Source organism: Crinia signifera, chromosome 1 (genome assembly GCF_055691185.1).
Source record: "Crinia signifera chromosome 1, ASM5569118v1, whole genome shotgun sequence".
Classification (NCBI taxonomy): Eukaryota; Metazoa; Chordata; class Amphibia; order Anura; family Myobatrachidae; genus Crinia; species Crinia signifera.
In genome coordinates, this window is record NC_139217.1 from 166,651,815 (window position 1) to 166,672,942 (window position 21,128).

General features: G+C 38.4%; 1 protein-coding gene across 3 annotated transcripts in view; it reads left to right on the forward strand.

Moving 5' to 3' along the window:
- EPHA5 (EPH receptor A5) overlaps window positions 1-20,423 on the forward strand; it is a 311,396-nt gene extending 290,973 nt beyond the window's left edge. For all 3 annotated transcript variants that reach the window (XM_083176358.1, XM_083176366.1, XM_083176350.1), the window contains exons 14-17: window positions 96-245; window positions 4,686-4,879; window positions 7,699-7,854; window positions 13,077-20,423. In XM_083176358.1, coding sequence (XP_083032484.1) covers window positions 96-245; window positions 4,686-4,879; window positions 7,699-7,854; window positions 13,077-13,182 — 606 coding nt within the window. In that variant the 3' untranslated portion in view covers window positions 13,183-20,423. The remainder of the gene's footprint in view (window positions 1-95; window positions 246-4,685; window positions 4,880-7,698; window positions 7,855-13,076) is intronic.
- The last annotated feature ends 705 nt before the right edge of the window (window positions 20,424-21,128 follow it).

The following is a 21,128-nucleotide window of genomic DNA, read 5'->3' on the forward strand; positions in this document are numbered from 1 at the left end:
TTGTTTCTTTTTTATTTGCTTCATCTCATTTATCACTTCCAGAACTGAAAAGGGCATTCACATTAGCACTTAACTACATGATATAATGTTCACAGGGAGGAAAAATACCAATCCGATGGACGGCCCCTGAAGCCATCGCTTTCCGCAAGTTCACCTCTGCAAGTGATGTTTGGAGCTATGGAATTGTAATGTGGGAAGTCATGTCATATGGCGAGAGACCCTACTGGGAGATGACAAACCAGGATGTAAGTACCTCCTTAAGGAAATCCTTTACATTTTCACATTTGGGTTTAATTGAATTACTGGGTAGTCCTTATGTGTACTGTGCAAACACCTACTATGGCGAGATGCCCTGAAAAAAAAGCTTAGCTTCACCCATGTTTGCACCTATACAAACTGTATTCAAGTTTTGTAGTTGCTGATGGTTGATGCACCTTTGCAATTGATCAATGGCACACAGTGTGTGCAGTGTACACAGGTCCCTTAAATCTAGGGAGGCCCAAAACACACACGCTGCACCCTTATTTTCAGTACTTACCTGTCCAAAGTCCCTCTGTCCACACATACGCAGTAGCCTCTAGCATCGCGCTAGAGTCTATTAGAGTTTAGGATACTTCAGCTAGTTTTAGATAGGGGGGCTCAGATGGAGACTGTACACAAGCTCCCTCCTCTCTTAATACTCCCCTGCATCCAGTGTCGGACAGAGGCATGAAGGGCCCACTGGGGAATTAGGGGTGTGGCCAGTCTCCAGAAGGTGTGTGGCCAGTCGCCACAGAAGTTTGGCTAACCATTAGAGAGTAAATAGTATAATAAATATACTGCTAGTGCATGCATGATAATGTACCATATTTATAACAGCAATGCAACCATAGTTCTATGCAGTATAATGTAACATATATATAATGCGTAATTCATGTGCACATTCTGGAACCTGATCCCTATAATTGGAGGTGGGCACCCAGTTTGACCCTCCGGGGCTTGTCCCTGTGGGCCAGTCCAAAACTTACTGCATCCGATCCAGGGCTGTAACTTGGTGTGTCCCAGTGTTGCCTTGCTCACAGTGCAGCTGCGCTGTGGGCACATACGCCGGCACACAGTTTGTCCCTTACTCTCCTGGCCAAAAACAGTGACAGTGTGTCCTCTCCATGCTGCACTGTGCTCCCCAGCTGTACCGGCGGATGCCAAGTCAGTCACAGCGCCGTCCACTGAGCAGAGCGCCAAGTCTACTGATACTGATCGGTGCTCCCCTCTGTATCCTAGAATAGGCGCTCAGCTCAGCAGACTGCAGTGGGCTCTGGCAGCCCAAATAAATAGTATATGAAAATGGGGGAAGGGGTACAGGGTTGATACTGGGGAAAGGGGATGATACTTGTGGGCAATGTGTGCAGAAGGGGTGCTAGTCCTGTGGACATTATTGGTATTATTATGTGACCACTCTCCTTCCCCATGAAGCCATGCCTCTACATTTTGGCGTGCCTTCTGCATGCACTGTTCCTGTTTTAAATATGGGGGTGGGCGCCTGTTCCCGTTCTAGCACAGGACAACAAAATGTCTAGTTAAGGTACTGATGTGATCATTATACTGTATGTAGGGTTACTTATATCTTTTGATGCATGTAAGTCAAAATACTGTATAGATGAGGAAACTCTTGTACTGACACATCTGGACCTAAGCTAAGTAGAACATCTTTTATAGTCAACTCAAACTAAGCTCATAGTATTTAGTATTAATGAACTGTGCAAGCAATGAGAACAATGCTACATAAAACATTGGAAGATGTGAATGTGCATGTGTTTTAAATGAAGCAAGCACAAGCACATGGCCATGTATTGTATAGCCTGGACACTAAAATTGTAGAACATGAGTGGCTGGGGACAGACCATCTCAGAAAGCTATATTATTACAGGTCATATCACAGAACATAAGTCAGGATACTTTATCACATGCTGAGCGATCTCAGAACAAAAAGTCACACCGTAATTAAAAATGATGTTTGTAAGTGTAATTATCTAGAAATGGAAACTGATCACGTAATCATATGCTGAAACTGATTGCAAGCACATTTCTGAATCAATGGAGAAAATAGTTTATGCACAGCGGAATTCCCAGGAACCACAGTGATAATGCTTTATTTTTTCCTGACATTCTCCATGGAGTGGAGTAAAATACTGCAGCTATTCATGATGTTTGGCAACTGTACAATATGAAATGTTGCTGTTTTATCGATTGCTACGAGCATTGCTATGTTCTGCATTGTAGAAATAATCCCACCCTTACTAAACCACTCTATGATGGATATTATGCATAGAATGAATACATTTTTAACCATTGCTAAATGTTGCATCTGATAAAGGGGTCGATTTATCAATGAATATTCAGTTTTTGGGGAGTAGCCCCATATATAAAGTATACCCAGAATGTATCTACGGTGGCCTGAGGCAGATATCTCTGATTATCACTCACAAAAGTAGGTTTCTATGGGGTTTGCTTTACTGCCAAATGCAAAGCATTCTGTTGCTTAGCAACATGTAGTTTATGCCATCTTCAGTTGGCAATAGAAATTGTAGCCTATGGAGTACTTTATACAACACATACCAGAATGATCACTTGTTAGCAATGGCCACACGCACATGCGTTGTTAATAGACAATGCATGTGCAGAAGTGTGCGCCAGATCCTAAAGATGAAGTGCAGTGATTACAGTAGCAATCACTTCACTTGTAACACCTATCAGAAAAAAAACAGGCTCCTTTTGTAGCCCAGTCTCGGCTTGTATATAATAGTACATTTGTGTCACTGGCAGGGGTTAGGGCATATGGGCTTCCTCACTGAGGGCCTTATTTTGGTTCACTCTTTCTGACAAAATCCTTCTTAGATGGACAAAACCATGTGCACTGCAGGGGGGCAGATGTAAAAAGTGCAGAGAGAATTAGATTTGGGTGAGTTATTTTGTTTCTGTGAAGGGAAAATACTGGCTGCTTTATTTTTCCACTGCAATATAGATCTCACTTTGAAGTAAAACCCCACCCAAATCTAATTATATCTGCACAAGTTATATCTGCCCCACCTGCAGTGCACATGGTTTTGCCCATCTAAGAAGGATTTTGTCAGAAAGAGTGAACTAAAATAAGGCCCTGAGAGCACATCCTCTTGGGGGAAATGAGGCACAAGGGAGGAGCATACTTACAGACTTTCCAGCTGCACCATGCGGGAAGTGGCAGCCAGGTTAGTACAAAAGGGGGCATGTCCTCATCAAGGTGGGTGATACAGGGGATAGATAATAATAATTACTATTTTTTTTATATAGCGCTCTTTCTCCAATAGGACTCAAGGCACTTAACAGATAGAATGAATGTAATACAGTACAGAAACAATGCAGTACAGAAAACTTTTCATAAACAATACTTAAGGGACCAAAGGAAATGCTTGAGTAAACAGGAAAGTCTGTTTTGAAGCAGATGGGGAAGCAATTGGATATGAATTTGAAGCATTCTAGGGGTTTGCATCATAGTGGCCCTGCCCCTGCTATTTGATGTTCAGATTACCGCCATTGTATCGTTGGGGGCAGGGCTACAATGTGATGAAATGTAATCTCTAAGCTATTTAGTGTTCTCCCCGAGCATACATGGGTTTCTCCTGTACATAACACTTTCTGGCCATATTCTACAAACATACTGTACTGGTGAACTAATGTTTTCATGTGTTTTTATATATGTATGGAAACATACAGTACAGTACACACACATTCTCTGAACAGCACTTTGCTTTATGCTTTGCTAGATAATTAAAGGTTACTAATAATATATCATTACCTCATTGGTAATATTATCTTGACTTTCATTGCTTATCATACAAAAACTAAACAATATCATTAACAAATTTGGCAAAATAACTATAAGCACGGGATTAGCTTCTATCATAAAATAAATACACAAAAACACTTTTATTCAAAATTAAACCATAATATAAGCTCTATACTCACTGGGGTTCACGCTCAACTCCAAGGTATGAAATTTATCCAAAACTGTAATTGGCACATTACACTCTGAAACTATTAACTCTTGTCTCTACCTACACACCTAACATTGACCAATCTCTCTTTTTTAAAGAGCTATTTTAGAACATTATATTTGGAATTTATATGCTAATACCGTGCAATAAATGTAGACTATCTGGTAACTGGAAAATATACTTGTTTTACATGACTTGCATTGAAGATGTAAATGCAATGACATAATGTCTAGACAACTCATTTAGTTAATTTTATTTGTTTAAAAATGAAATATTGTAAACTACAAAGACCTTTGAGATCCTTAATGCATAGTTTCCCAAACACCGTCCATTTTTTAAGAAAATTCATATATCACGATGGTTACATCAAATTGACAGAGGTACTAAATAATTCACCTGTGCTCAAGCATGAATATCCATAAACCGTGGACGGTTGTTGAGAAACTCTGCCATAAAAAGCATGTGCTTGTTAACTTCTTTTTGGCTGTTAACATCCATAATTACCCCAACAATAATTAACCTTTTATAATAAATAAATATGCACATAGTATCTAAAGAATAAGCTATTGCTATGGTACTATAGCTTATCAAACAGTAATTCCTAACTTGGCAAGAATAATTCATGTGTTATATAAAATATGAATAACTACAAAAACTTCTATTTGTCTTTGTTAGGTAATTAAAGCTGTTGAGGAAGGTTACCGGTTGCCAAGTCCCATGGATTGCCCGGCTGCTCTTTATCAGCTCATGCTGGATTGCTGGCAGAAAGACCGAAACAGTAGGCCCAAGTTTGAAGAGATTGTCAGTATGTTGGACAAGCTGATCCGGAACCCGAGTAACTTGAAGACACTTGTTAATTCATCCAACAGGTAATATACACACACAAATAAATATACTATATACTGTATTATAGCAGACGCCTAGCATTTTATTTTCAGAATCCTTGTCTATAATTATTAAACTGCTTTAGATAAATACATTACATGATTTTTTTTTATATATTGAATGTTGTATGAATGAAGATTTAATTAAATTAAATATTTGTTATTATTATCCTTTATATCACACCTGCATAATACACAGTACTGGGCGATTACACAATGATTATTTATTGGAACAGTCCCTGCTCTAGTATATATTGCAATCTAATTTCCTCTCGGGTACACAGGCATATACGTTACGGTCAATTTAGTCAGAAGCTATTTAACCTATTTGCAACCAAAGAAAACAGAAGTTCAGATTTTAGAGCTTTTTAGAGTAAACAATTGTCTTTATGTATGTCTAATTAGATATATTTTAATTTCAATTACACAGGGATTTTTTTAAAAAACTATTTCTGAAACTGTATTCACTCCATACTGTTTATACTCCAAAACAGAAAGACTTCTGCTATCGGCGCTAACAATAATATTATGCAAATCTAGCAAATACAAGCAAGTGATTTAAGTTCATATTTTGATCAAAACATTTTAGAGTAGAACCTGTCAAGGGTCCTACACCATACTTGCTTAACTTCCCAAAATGTGCAGGAGGCTCCTGATTTTTAGATTAGTCCGCCACAGCCTTGGAAAGGTAGGTGATTATCCCTTATCCTGCCCGGTTCATTGTGAAGCAGGCAGGAGGATGATAAAAGATATGAAACCCATGTGATGAAGAGGCAGGGCTAAAAGACAAATATTATGTCATTCAGCTATGCCACCTTCCCACGTATCTGTAAATTGCGGGCAGTTCCACATCTTGGGGGTTGGACCTGGTGATACAACAGTCCGCCACCACCCCGAGAGGAGATATAAAAAAATAAGAAAGTATTCCTTAAACTGACATGTCCATGTACAGTATGTAATATTGTATTTTAATGGTCAGCTTTAATCACATTTAGGGCCAAATTTAATAGGGTGTATGAATCAGTGAGAGGTTTTGGGAGAGTTTTCCATTATCTTAAAGCAGCAATCAATTACACTGAAAAGTCAGGTTGATTTTGCCATGTTAATGATTGTTGCTTTGAAAATGGGAAAACTCCCCAAATCTCTCACTTTCTGATTCTCACACCCTTTTACATTTGGCACTATTTATCACATAATAAAAAATTGTAAGCACAGTCAAGGATGATTGTTTAGTGTACCATAAGCAGATCTTGAATATATACACTCAGATTGTATACAGAAAATCACTCCAATATTTATATATTAACCCCTTGAGTGGTGGGCTTTGCTGGGGCAGGACAAACCTACCAGGGCAGGTTTGTCCTGCCCCAGCAAAACCCACCACAGGACATAGTAAAAGCTCCTCACCTGCACTCCGGTGTTTGTATGCCTGAGCTTACTTGCCACCGCTGCGCCATCTGCCAGTCACAGTCAGCATTGACCACAGGTGGCAGGCTTGGGGATGTTCGCGGTGGCTTGGGAGGACTCAGGCGCCTGAACTCCTGAGTGCTCCCAAGTCCCCCTGAGCCACCCCGAACATCCTATATCACTGCGGTAAATGGCGATTGGCGGGGAGCTCTGGCATAGATGGCCGGAGCGGAGGGGGTGTGGTGGGGGCCGACAGGAGGGGGGGTTACTTGGGGGGGGGCGACTTGGGGGGGGGGCTATAGGTGGTGCACCAGTGGTGCTCTGCTGGAGGCACCACTGGCGTGCACCTACTACTGTGCATAGTGGTATACCCGGAAATTTTCCGTGACAGCCCTCTGCGGCAGCGCAGCTGAGCCCAGAAAATTTCCAGGCATACCACTCAAGTGGGTGAAAAAGGCTATATTAGTCCTATTTGCTATCAATTTTGTATTTGCAATCAAATTAAGGACATATTTTTTCTTTTATACAGTATTTCAACAAATATACTCAAAAATGTTCACGTAGACCAGTGGTTCCCAACTTCGATCCCCAACAGTTCATGCTTTCCAGGTCTCCACACAGAATCACAAGTGAAATAATTAGCTCCATCTGTGATCTTTTAAAACGTGTCAGTGAGTAATGAGTGCACCTGTGCACCTGCCAGGTGACCTGGAAAACCCAGACTGTTGGGGGTACTTGAGCATTGTTGAGAACCACTGATATAGATCATTCAATGTGGGGAATTCTAAAACTTGTAGCAAATTTTGACATTTCTCTGTCAATTTTATGACAGAAGTATGTAGTTGGACTGTTTGGGACCGACCTACAGTATTGTATGACCGTGTAATGTGGTTTATCTTGTAGAAGAGTTACAAATACTGTATGCACAAGCCACAGGATAAAATACAGTACTGTATCTCTCAGAACCAAATAAACACATAACATATACAGCAGAATTGCTCAGCAATATAAATAGAGCACTTGATGAGTGCAAAGCTGTAATGTGATAATAGTGATGGTTTTGGCTGACACTCAAGGTCACATCAAGAAATGTAATTACATTAATTATGAAAAATGATGCTGCTACCTGTAAGTTACTAGCGAGATACAAATATCTGCTGACTTAAACTTTATTTATGTGATGTGGACTGCTCGCCCAAGCTCTCTCTAAAACATAGACTTAATAACCAGTTACTTTATGCCATTCACTTTTCAAGCCAAATATAGCAAATAAGTAGTTGGAGAAAAACATCACATTCAATTTTAATCCAATTACATAAAGAAGAGTTTTTAAATAGATTTTCAGCAATTTACGAAGCTTTTCTTACATTTATATATTTGTGTGGATTGCATTACAGGATATCAAATTTACTGGTTGAACATAATCCAATTGGAAATGGTGTATACAGATCGGTAAATGAGTGGCTTGAGGCTATCAAGATGGGAAGGTATGCTGATACATTTGTGGAGAATGGATACACTTCAATGGATGCAGTGACTCAAATGACTTTGGAGTAAGTAACATAAAATGTCTATAAAGAACCCACAAAACAGGTTCACACCAGTGACAGAACTGTAGCTATGTGACTGTGTGTTGCTAGGACATGTTATGGCCCCTATCTTGTTTTTGACCATTGTAGGAATCGGTTTTAGACATATATTTTTTTTAACACAATGCCTACACGTGCTTGAAGGTCTTTGCAGACTACATCTGGAGTTGACCTTACAAAGGAGGGAGTCTATGTACTAAGCCTTGGATAGAGATGATTTCCCGACAGCACTGAAGAGGAATCTTGGCAAAACCAGCCCGACTTTAAAAGCAGCCAGGCTCGTTTAGCTGGGAACGGCTGTGGATTGTCAAGCTCATGGCCGGATCTTGATGATCTATGACCTCGCCCCGTTTTTGGCACTCGGCAGCCGGTACATTGAATCCCGCCTGCCAATTTGCTGTCGAGCGGGCCAAGAATGGGACAGGGTCACGACTGACAGGACAATCAGCTTGTAACAGACTGTGGGGCAGATGTATTGGTATTTGTGTAGTTTCATTGCAGCAGTTACGTAGTCAGTGTAGTGTCCCTGTCAGAGTCAGCGTAGTGTTCCAGTGGCCAGCGTAGTTATCTTAGTCAGCGTCCCTGTCAGTATCAGCATCGTGTTCCCGCAGTCAGCGTAGTAAGTACGTTCGCGGCTAGCCAGAGCTTAGGTGGTTAGCATAGTCAGTCAGCATTACGCAGTTAGCGTAGTCAGTCAGCGGGAACCATTGACCATTTTAACCAGCCTGACATGACAGGTGTGAATGTGTTCATTCATGTGCTGGCGTGGATAGTGGTGGTTTGAAAAGGAGGCATTTGCCAGTATGTAACATGGAGCACTGGCAATGCGTTCTTTATTATGCATGAGATGCACTTGTGCCCGCACCCCCCTTTGTGCATGAGACGCACGTGCTACCGAACCCCTAACGCCATCTCCCTGAACCGTACCCTGCCACAAGAATTACTGAGACGCACGAGAGTCTGAGACACTTGTGCGTCTCAGGCAGATGGAGCAACTCTCCGCCGGCACCCGTATAATCGCCTCTCCGCCGGGGTCCGCCAGCGCAGGGGATCTGGTGGTTACCGGCGCTGTGTGAGAGGACAGAGCTGCAGATTGCGGGAACAGGTAGGTGACTACGCTGCCTGATGCGGACACTACGCTGACTACGCAGGGCTGCTGTGGAGACACTACGCTGACTATGCTAGGCAGCTGTTGGGTTACGCTGACAACTTAGCTTAGCCTACGCTGATAACGTAGCGTAGCCTGCCGCCTTGAAACAACACAAGTACCGATGTATTAAGCCTTAAAATGAGATAAACGTGAGTGTGATCAAGAGTGATAAATGTTTGACCAATCAGAACCTATCATTTTTCAAACAAACTAACATGACAGTTAAGGGGCTGATTGGGTGAACATTTACCACTCTTTATCACGCTCGCGGCTATCTAGTGTAACTTCAAAACTGCAGCCCTGGGCTCCATGATGGGACAGCGTGCAGGCCATGAGGCCTGGAAGGCAGCAGACACATGGAAGGTCATGTAGATTCCGGCACTGCGGCTCCAGCGGTGTCGCTAGGGTCAGGGGGCTGCTGGTGGCCGGGAGCTATACATGCGCATTACCTAACTGACCCCCCTCTCTCACCCCCTCATTCTCTGCCTCACTCCCCTCTCTATATGCCTGACCCCTCATCCCTCTCTCTGCCTTAACCCCCTCTCTGTCTCTCTCTCTGTCTCTGCCTGACTCCCCTCTCGCTACTTTACCCTCCTCTGTCTCTGTCTTAACCCTCTTTGTCTGACACCCCTCTCTCTATTCCTTACAATCTCTCACCCCTCTCTTTCTATCACTGACACCATCTATCTTCCCTCCCTCTCACCCCACTCTTTCCATCTGACACCCTCCCCCTCTCTATTCCTGACACCCTCTCTCACCCCTCTTTATTTAACAAATTCTCTCCTCCCAAGCTCTCACCCATCTCTCTATCCATGACACTGTATCTCACCACCCTCTTCTCTTTCCCTCTCAAACGCAGGCACCCTCTCTTCTGACCCACTCTCTTTCTAACCCTGACACTCTCTCGCTTTATTATTATTTCCTCACTTTCCCTGACTCCCCCTTCCTCCCTGACATTCTCTCTCTCTTTCTCTCTGACACTTGTTTTTCTCTTTCTCCATGATTCTCTGTCATTCTCCTCCTCTCTTTCTCTCTATTGCTCTCCCTTTCTCATTATCCCTCTCTATAGCTATTTATCTATGATGGTGGAGGGGGGGCACCAGCTTATATCTTGCCTCCGGGCTATATGGGTGAACTTATGCCACTGGTGCCACCCCTTGTACATGCTCAAGTAAACAGAGCAGTAGCCACTGGAACATGGTTAATCATTGCTATGCAAACCCCCACATCATCTCAAAATCTTACTATGGGAATTGGTGATGGAACATTAGACCCTCGGATTATATGCACTGTAGCTATATTTTGCCACTTCACATCCTCATTCATAACACTCATATATAAAGATGATTTGAAAGTGTTGTCAACGCAATTATTGAATACTTTTTTATTGAAACAATCTGTTAAAAAGGTCAATCCCATAATTCTGAATGTCATACATTTTGACACCTTCGAATTGATTGACAATAGAAAATTAGGGTTAGATGTTATGGTTAGAGTTAGTATTTAAAGTTATGGTTTGGCTTAACATTAACATTTTAAACATGTCATCATTTTGTCAGTGTCAACATTTCCCAAGTCGATATTGTGGTGGGTGTCAATATTCTAAACATGTTGACATTTATCTGTACACATTTTGGCATCTATGTAATAGCTGTCAACTTTGTGATTCCTTACAGATGACTCAGGCAAAAGAGGTTGATACAATATTCCTAATATTGTGCCAGCTTAAAAGGAATTTTGTGATAATGGAAGTTAAATACTCTATACCACACTTTTATATATGACATATAAGACATGATTGAGTGCTGTTAGGAAAATTTGAATATAGCAAACATACAGAAGAAGCCGTTGTGTTCATCCCGTCGGTGTGTCTTAGCATTCTGTGTCGGTGCGCCGTTCACTTGGAATGGGACACGCGTGCGTTTGAGATGCTCATGCACCCCATTCACAAAACAGTGGGATGCACATGCATGTGAGATGCTCATGCATCCCCATCTCGGCAAATGGCACACTGAGCTGGAACGCTCTGGCGCGCCGGCGGGATGAAAAGCACGGCTCCATCTGTAGCATATTACCAATGCAGATCTAAACTCTCACCTCATTGTTTATAGAAACATACCGTATTTTTCGCTCTATAAGACGCACCTGACCATAAGACGCACCTAGTTTTAGAGGAGGAAAACAGGGAAAAAAATATTCTGAACCAAATAGTGTAATGCCAGCTCCCCCCCCCACCCCCCTCCCCTGGTACTTGTCAGCAGCTCACAGAGGTCCGGGCAGCGGGGATCATGCAGTGTGCTGTGACTTGTATGCCCGCTGGTTTTGTACATTTATGTCATATAAATAATTTTATAATTTTAAAATATGACAATGGTTAAAGATAAAGGAGGGTAACAACAAAAATTGAAGTATAATCAATAACATAAATTGTAAATCATAAACATTAGTCATTGAGCATTGTAAGGGTTAAATGGCAAGGGAGAGCCCATTGGAGCCTGACCAAAAAGGAGACTTGTGCAGATGATCTGTGTTTGAGTCAGTAAAAACAGCTTTATTGTCAAGCAAGATGTTAGTAACAGATGTCAAATGCAATATTTGTAATTGTAAAGCGGTGGTTAGTGCCTCAGTTAGCGTGTATGCTGACTCGCAAAAGTCATTCAGAAGTAGGCATGAAACAGTCAGAGTAGCAATGGGCTTAGAGCCGGCAGGTATAGTGGGAGCTGAAGTGTATGATCTCACCCATAATATCTTAGCAAATGGATCCTCCGGTGCACCAGAGTGATGGGATAATGTTCCCGCTGTAATCACCAGCAAGCCGGTATACAGTGCTGTGTTGGGGGGCGGCTGTCTGCCGCAGCGTGTCCGTCTGTTGTACATTGCGGTCACTTGGCAGAAACGCCAGCGTAGATGAATGACAGCGCACAAGTCCGGGCGGAAGTCAAGCAGGCAGTGGGCTCAAGATCTGGCGGATAGGGGCGACAACGCAACTCACAGAGGTCCGGTCAGCAGGGATCATGCACTGTGCTGTGGGGTCCGTTCGGCGAATGGGATATCATCGGCGGAGTCCCTGCGGCAGATGGGAGCTAGTACTAGTTCCCATCTGCCGCAGGGACCCCGCCGATGATATCCCATTCGCTGAACGGACCCCACAGCACAGTGCATGATCCCCGCTGCCTGGAACTCTCTAAGCTGCTGACAAGTACCAGGGGAGGGAGCAGGCTCTGCTGCAGCTCCTGAGATGCTGGTGCAGCAGCACCAGCATCCAGGAGTTTTTTGCTGGGTTTTTTTTCCAGCATTTGCTCCATAAGACGCACACACTTTCCTCCCCACTTTTTTTGGGAGAAAAAGTGCGTCTTATGGTGCGAAAAATACGGTATATATATATATATATATATATATATATATATATATATATATATACACTGTATAAACAGTAGCTGTCCGGCACTCCAAGAACCAGGTATACTTGGACGGGTGCCCCCAAAAAACTGGCCTGGCAAACAGCCGCAGGTCAGCTCCAAATAGCACACTTTAGGCAAAGTGGCACTCATGTCACTGGTAAAAGGACGACACGTAGTCATACGTCTTCAATCAACGTTTCAGTATTTTATTGATATCCTGAAGACGGTATCAATAAAATACCGAAACGTTTATTGAAGACGTATGACTACGTGTCGTCCTTTTACCAGTGACGTGAGTGCCAATTTGCCTAAAGTGTGCTATATATATATATATATAATTATTTTACATCATTTTTATTCCTATCACTTTTGAAAATCCATATATTTAAATAAAGGCTGATTGCTATGTTGCAGTATAGACTGTATATATAAACACAATGCTAGTACTTTTCAGATGCTCTTTTTACTTTACTGTCTGTCATGGACATACAGTATACACTAAAACAATAACATATGACAACCAACACTTGTTTTGGCAACATCATGAACCAAGCACATAAATTTGCTGTACAGCAGAATAATAATTTTTAATTTCACAATAAATAAATCCCCTCTTTGTACTGTTTCCTGTTTAGAGATCTGAGGAGATTCGGAGTGACTCTGGCCGGCCATCAGAAGAAAATAATGAATAGCATCCAAGAGATGAGAGCCCAGTTATTGAATGGAATGGTGCCGTTGTAATTGTGACATTCCGCGACCAAGCAAGTCTGCACTTTGTAACCTGCCTAGAGATTTATAGACATAGAGAAAACTGAAATGAAAAAAGGGAAATATAGGGTTTTAGAAAACTGAAAATGACACAGTGAACATACAACAGATAACTCAGAAATCAGTATTTGACTCAGACTTCCATTTATTTTTTATTCTGTTTGTGTCATCATTCTTCATGAGTAATTGCAACATGCATGGACATGGAGCTGGATTTAGAGGTATATAAAGTGTGGTTAGCCTGCTCTATTGCTCTTCTATAACAAAGGACTTCCCGTGATGCTTTGTACATGGATTGTGTACAGCATCTTGATAGTGCTTTCATTGTAGCAGCATGCTAAGTACTTCCAAGGACTTACTTGAATGGATCATGTTAAACAACGTTTTGTAGCCATGTACGGCCTAGGGGGAAAAAGCTGCAGTTTACTGATGTTTACTAAGTCTCAATTGTCTACAAAGGAGTATTGAAGAGCAATATGTTTAGATTTTCTTGATAGTTATCTCTTTTTTTTTTTTGTAAATTAAAGAAAATGCTGTTACACAGCATAATGGTATGAAAGTGTATGTATAAACAAGTTGCTTGATCAATTGCAAATACAATATATTTATTTTTTTGTGTTCTGGGTTCAATTAGCTTGCTCTATTGTGAGTTTAATTCATACTATAATGAATATGTATATAATGTACAGTTTGCTACACTCCCAGGTACAGTTTTGTGCTGCCACTTATGACTGTATTTTTTGTTGTTTTGTTCTTAAAACAACCATAACAAGTTGAAAGATATTTTAAACAAGTAAAAAAATATTCAAAAATTCATCTTTTTTTCCCTACCTACTAAAAACTGTTATTTCTGAGACAACTACGCTTTGTAAAACTACAGGGTATGTGTATAAAGTTAACAAAATGAAAAAAATATTCTATTAAATAGGCATTTTGTTATTTTGAGTGTTTTGGTTTTCAATCAAACATAAAACACATGTGAATTATAGTAATATGTTGTAAGCAAGACTTTAGAGCATACTGGAGTAACACTAAGCTTTTGCATTTTATAGATGATATATATATTGAGTTCCAATGCAGTATTTAATACTCTGTTTTGGATAACACTTGCTAAAGAACAAAAATCCCTGTCTAGGACATCACAGAGCACTGGATTCATACCTCTAGCAGAACTTTCAAAAACATTCAAGTGAATGATGTGTTGCTTTACGTCTGTAAACTGTCTCCAATGTGGGTTGTTTTTGCTGACCTCTTTGATTGTAATGCAACACTGTCACCAGTGGTCTTCAAAAAGTGAGCTTTCCCCACCATTTTTCTTCCTACATGTTTTGTCTTCTATTGTGGCATTTACCACTAAACAATATTTTTTGCATACTTTCAAGGTGCTAAAAGTTAGTCTAAAAACACAATTAACTTCAATAAACATCAGAGGAAATAGTTACAATGTCTATTGTTTTTCTGATCCCTAATTTGTAAAAAGTTGACTTATTCAGCAAAATATATAACTTAAAATGTACTTACAGTGTTACAATAAGCAAAGTAAAGAAACAATATTAAGCACACAAATAACTGAATCTCTGCTTAGAATATTGTATCCAAGACACAAATTGACTATAATTTGGTATGCTACAATTTTGCCCATTGGATAGTTGCATGTGCAGATTTAAGCGTAAATGCCAGTAATTAACTGTTTTAACATTTTTAAATAAAATTAACTATTATGACTTTAAATTACAAAAAGTTGAAACATACAAATAGATTCGCCAGATTTTTAAAATGGGTCAATTTTATTTATCTACATTTTCTGTAGTCAATAATTTATATTTCCTGTTTACTATCCACACAACATAATATCTCTTGGACGAAGACATCCAAGAGGACAATCTAAAAAATACTTTTGTGTTGTAAACCAACACCCAGAGTTCAGTTATTTGTCATAAAAGGTCATTCAATATGTTCAATTTGGACATATTATAACACAATGAACACAACACTGTTGACATGTCAAATAACATTAAATAAAAATACAATTCTGTATTTGCAGCTTTACAGCTAAAACAACCCTTAGTTTAAGAGAATGTGGTCACCTAAGTTTTAGGGTAACACAAGATGCACAGCAGCATGTGAGAAGCTGCAATTACCTTTACACTATCAGTATAGTAAAATATCTACAAAATATTGATTCATTTGTTTAACCTTTACAGAGAAAGATTTTTGTTACTGTGTGATCTTTATTAGACATATTTATGAATGACTAGATTAATGTGAATTTATGAAGTCTTCCAAAAACCAGTTTTTTTCAGAATTATTTACATACGAAAATTGCCAGGCAATGGCTATATTTCTTTACCTACATTTGTACTAATATTATTTATTAAGCACAAGTAAACACTACATATACATGCATATATTATTTATTTTACTTCATCCTTAAGATATTAAACATTTCATTTAAGTAGAAGTGACTAATCAAAAAATTGTTTCTTGAGAGGAACAACTGGAACATATTGTTGACAGAAGCAGCTTTATACTGCAGTTTTTTCTTATTGTAAATTCCATCTATATACCCCCCTATAGTCTTGCCATGTATATAGTAAGTTTTCAAAAGCATGTTTTTGAAATGAACAAACAACAATGATGAAAATTCTGTTAGGGATACCATGGGAAAGTGTAACTCTTGTCAACAGCTACTGTAGTAGAGTATGTAAATTTAATGGGAAGTATTTGGACTGGCTATTCATTTATAGATGTACCTTTGCAAGGCACCGTCTTGACCAAAAACTGATAATACCTGATTTTTCTTTGCAACTGTGCATATAGCTTATTTGTTTACTTTCTAGTGAGCTATCTAGAAGGAACATCACAGTAATAACATTGGCATACCGACATATAAGTTTGCTGTTTAATATCCTCGAGGAATCCAATATATTTAATGCAACTGTCATAATTTAAGTTTCTTATTAAATAATTATATAATATAATGTCATATATTTACATTGCTTTATTCAATTAGTATAAATATAAAAAAGGACATAATTTAATTATCTTACACAATGAATGTAACACAAAATGTTTATACAATTAAAATAACTATCACTGCCAATAATGACAGATAATTTCAATATGTATTTTAAATATACAGATTCTCATTGCATCTAATATATATTTTACCATTTATTATAGATATTTGTATTCTACTATTTATTTTTTGTAAACATCTATTCGTAACCAATCATACCTTTAATTGATCTTATGATGCAGTACATTAGATAGGTAATAGAAAATATTGTCGAAAGTATATCAAAATGGATAATTTAATCTTGCATTTCAATATAAAAAAAGCAACACAAAAAAATCAGACTAAAATTGAAATTGAATTTTATTTAATTGAGTTAAGAGTTGAAATGATCACATCTGCTAATATTCTGTAGTCCACTAAATGGTTCTAAGATCATCCTTGCATGCATAGTGTTTGCAAATATTTACCTGATACTTTATTAACACAACAGATCATGTTTTCTTTCCTTCTTTACTTTTCACCTTTGGGCTAATGACCTTAAATTTTATAAATGATATGTCTGTATTTTTTATTTTTATTTTAAATCAAAGATCTATACAACTGCATCTACAAAATATACATTATGTTCATAAACAAGAAACTAGTACAACACACAGAGGAAAAGAAAAAGGGATAAATATACTATGCTTCGTGGGAGATTTGAAAGCTCTGCAAACTATAATAAAGTTTTCTGTTCTGGAGTGAAAATGTTAAGGATAATTTATTTTTTATTAAATGTATTAATTGATATTATGAATTCATTTGTTTAAATATTTACATCATTTATCCACCTTTAGCTTCTAAATCTTCAAAGAATAATTCAAAACTTCTTCTTATTCTTTAATGTTAAATTAAATCAAATGCTAGTATTTCATTAATAGATTTAATGTAATGTATTTAGCTTATAAAATAAAAAATATATATTTTATTTCTAGATGTAGATGATACATTAGTTTCTCTTTACAAGATGATCAGAATGACTTTTTTAGTAATTCATTGTAATCAGTTTACTCACCTCTCTAGAGATTGGCAGAACAATATCATGAAGCCACTTCACTTTTCCACTTGTATATTTTGTAGAACATTTCTTACTTAACATACAGCAGTAATAAGGATTAACTCAAACAATGGATTTCATTTGATCCCTTTTGTATGTTCTATATGAATGTCTTTTATAAAAGAACTCCATTCATGCACTTAATTTCTTCCAGGAAACCCTTAGATAGAGATGGCTGTTACAGAACCCTGGCTACATGTAAGACCTGGTACACTGTAAATAGTCTTATAGGAGTTGTTCATCTAGTCTACTGTATAGTAATTATTAAGCTGAATAGCAAAGTAACATGACCCTGGATTTTGTTACCCGAAATGTGACTAATACAAAGAAAACAACAAAGAAGGATTAAACTACCTAGACACATTTAAAAACAAGACTTCCAGGAAGTATAATAGCTTAGTTTTACTACATATCTTAATTTACAATTAGGTTATTTGTGTACAATTTTTTTATTAATTTGCCAGTCCTTAGTTATATTTATTCAAGTTTTTGGTACCAATATTAAAAGTATTTGAGGACACACATGACGTGCTTATCAGGCCTTCATGGAGTGTTTGCTCCTGTGGTTCTATTAGGATCATGGCTATACTGTATCTCTTTTACAAGATAGGCCTAGGCCCTGTTCAGAGTACTTGCTGATGCTGAGGTCTGGATGTAGTAGTAGTAGTACGTTTATTTATAAGGCGCGGCAAAGTGTCCACAGCGCCGTACATAGCAAACAAAAAACAAATTACAAGGTAACATACAGGGTGTGTTGAAAAATACAGTATGAATAGGGGTATAGCTGGTAGAACTAAAATCGGCATCAATGTAAAAATCTATAAGTCAGTACATAAACAAAGGCAGGGCATTACATCTACAACAATACAACTAAATAAAAAATAAAAAAATAAAAAAACCATAAAAACAACGTATTAGTAATGGAATGTAATGACATTAATCTTTTTTGCTTGTTACCTGCCTGAAAAGGGACTTTTAATAATAGACCTTGATTCAATTGAAATGCATAAGGACTTGTTATCATTCCTAAATCATGGAAGCCCAAATATAGAGGGGCTGATTCCTTGGTTCCATTTGTGATATTCTACAAAAGCAATCTTTTTTTCACCTGTGAACAATTTCAGTTTCAACAATTTCAGAAATTTTTTTGGAACAAAACTACTGTACATATAAATAGATTATCGTGTGTAATATGGGTCATCAAGACCTGGTGTGACAAAATTGCCTTCATCACAACAGAATTTTTATTTACTTTAATTCAAACTGAATTAAGAGCAACACACTTACATTTTCCGGTCATGGTTCTCCATAATAATTTGTTCATTATGAACCTGCTCTACAATTCCTGTAATAGACAACATGTTCAATTATTTAACACTAGTTAAACGCCCATAGTCCATATCTGCTCCTAATTCCAATTTCTGGGGAAAAATTACTAAAAATGGGAGTTCTATTTCATGTGGCATTGTTCAGAATCTTTTACTTTAACACCTTCTAGAAGATAATAGATAGTTTCTAGTGGTCACTGGTGGTACTTCACTTAAAAATGTGGGGAGATTTAGCCTTTTATATAGTGATAAGGGGCCAGATAAGCTTCAAAAAGTGATAAAATGGAGAGTGATAAACAACCAGCCAATCAGATCCTATCTGCCATGTTGCAGGCTGGGTTTAAAAAATGACAGGTAGCAGCTGATTGGCTGGTTGTTTATCACTCTCCATTTTATCACTTTTTGAAGCATGATACATCTGGCCGAAAGTGATAAAGATACCTTCACAATTGTCATACTCATCATATTAAATACATAAGCAAACAAACAAATAAACCTAGTTTCTTTTTTTGTAAAATGTAATTATTTCACTGCAGTTGTACACTTTAAACTGGCAGTCCCACTGATGAGTTGGTGGTTTATTAGTGCAAATACTTTATTACTTGTAGAGTATATACAAGCTTATTGAAGCAAATATGTTTAACTTTAAAGTAAAACAAGCAGCATGTAGTCAGTTACAAAGATAATTATTTTTTCCTTCCACACCAACCTACAAGCTATTAATGAGCAAACATAATAGGGCTTTAATGTGCCTGTTACAGCTCCGACCACTTTGCCAATTATGTCATGACATTGCACATAGGCCAGCCAGTGCCTGTATTCACAGCAGTGCACAGTGTCTAGAAGATGCTCTCTACAACTGTATTGAATGCAGGACCAACAGCTGTGGGGCAGTGACGCTGATGCCTACAAAACCGCGTGCTCTTTGTGATGTCACATTCGCACACCACCCATTACAGCACTGGATATTGTCAGGCTTTTCACTGTGTTCTAAGTCACAACAATATGGTCAAATAGAAACACAAATATTGCACCCAGTAGAGATACTACTGTCTTGTATGTAAAAATGAAATGCCACAATTTTCTTTCTAACAGTTCCTAATGCTCATATGTAATATCTTTTATAAATTTGTTTTTTTCCATCTGGTATTTAAGAACATCGCTTCTTAGAAAGTTTGACAATACATAGAAGTTATATTTTCAAACAAAGCACAAAATAAACCAGTTTATAAACAATAGGTTAAAACCGTTGACCATTTTTTTTAAAGAACATAAATAAAGAATTGCACGCTGATTGGTGTTTACATGATGTTACGCAACTGTACTTCAATTGTCAGCTGTCAGCGCTGTTTACAAAAGACATTTTGATTACAACATCTCTGTAAGTGAAGTGTATGATCATACATCCAAAACAGTCCTAAAAGTAAACTAATATACATTATATGAAGCTCAATGTGTAAGGATCTCATGCTTGGTAAAATACTGTATATGTTATATACTGTCATAATATAATGTCACTAAATCATTGGGAGTTTAGCAGAATCCGCACTTTGTTTGTGAACATGTCCGTGTGTCTTTTTAATGCAATACACCTGGATTAAATTTTGATTGTCATCATCCATTATGTAGATTAGCATTACTGTGATTATCCCTTTCATTTATCTCCTCTGCTGAAGTTATGTGTGCATTCTGGTTGTGTATGTTTTTTGTAGTGTAAGATATGAAAATTTATATTTTTTCAAAAAATAAAAACTTTCAATAACAAGAAGAAGATGCCGTTGTGGTTTTAGTAACATTTTATATTGTGTATAAGATGACAATATTGTATGCAGCATTGTACTGTACATACAGTACATGATATCAACACTACAAATAAATGAATGTAAGAGTAGAATTGCTATAAAACATTTAGAGACACGGAAAAGAAGGTGCTCCAATTGTGCAGTGAGGGTTGGCCTGGCCAGTGCAGAGACAAGCCGGTTTCCATCTATATGGAGGGCCCCTAAGACAGGGGGCCCAGGGTTACATACCCCCTAGGCCATCCTCTGCTAATCTGGCTCTGCATTAGTTCTTCCCAGATTTTCCCAGTCTATGATCACACATTCACACGCTGTTGATTTTTACCTCCTACGCATGTGACAACCAGCACACAAGGCCTGTCTAATGTCAGTGGATGGGCAGCCAGTTCAAGATAACCACTTATCTTCACACATGGTGTAGGACATTTGAGATGGAGGAGCAGTAGAAGGATTGGGGGCTTAACCATACGCTGATCTAGGCAGCACGCATAAGAAGGTGGCTGATCCCTGGGAATAGCTAACCACTAGGATGAAAACTGCTGTTAAGCCACCCACTGGAAGTTTAATACTGGGCCAAAGTGCAGCAGTGGAAGTGGCATCAGTGCATCACAAAGTACCAGTGTCCTAGGCTGTAGCCAGATTATACATTTGGTGGATCAGATGCTGCATAGTACCTG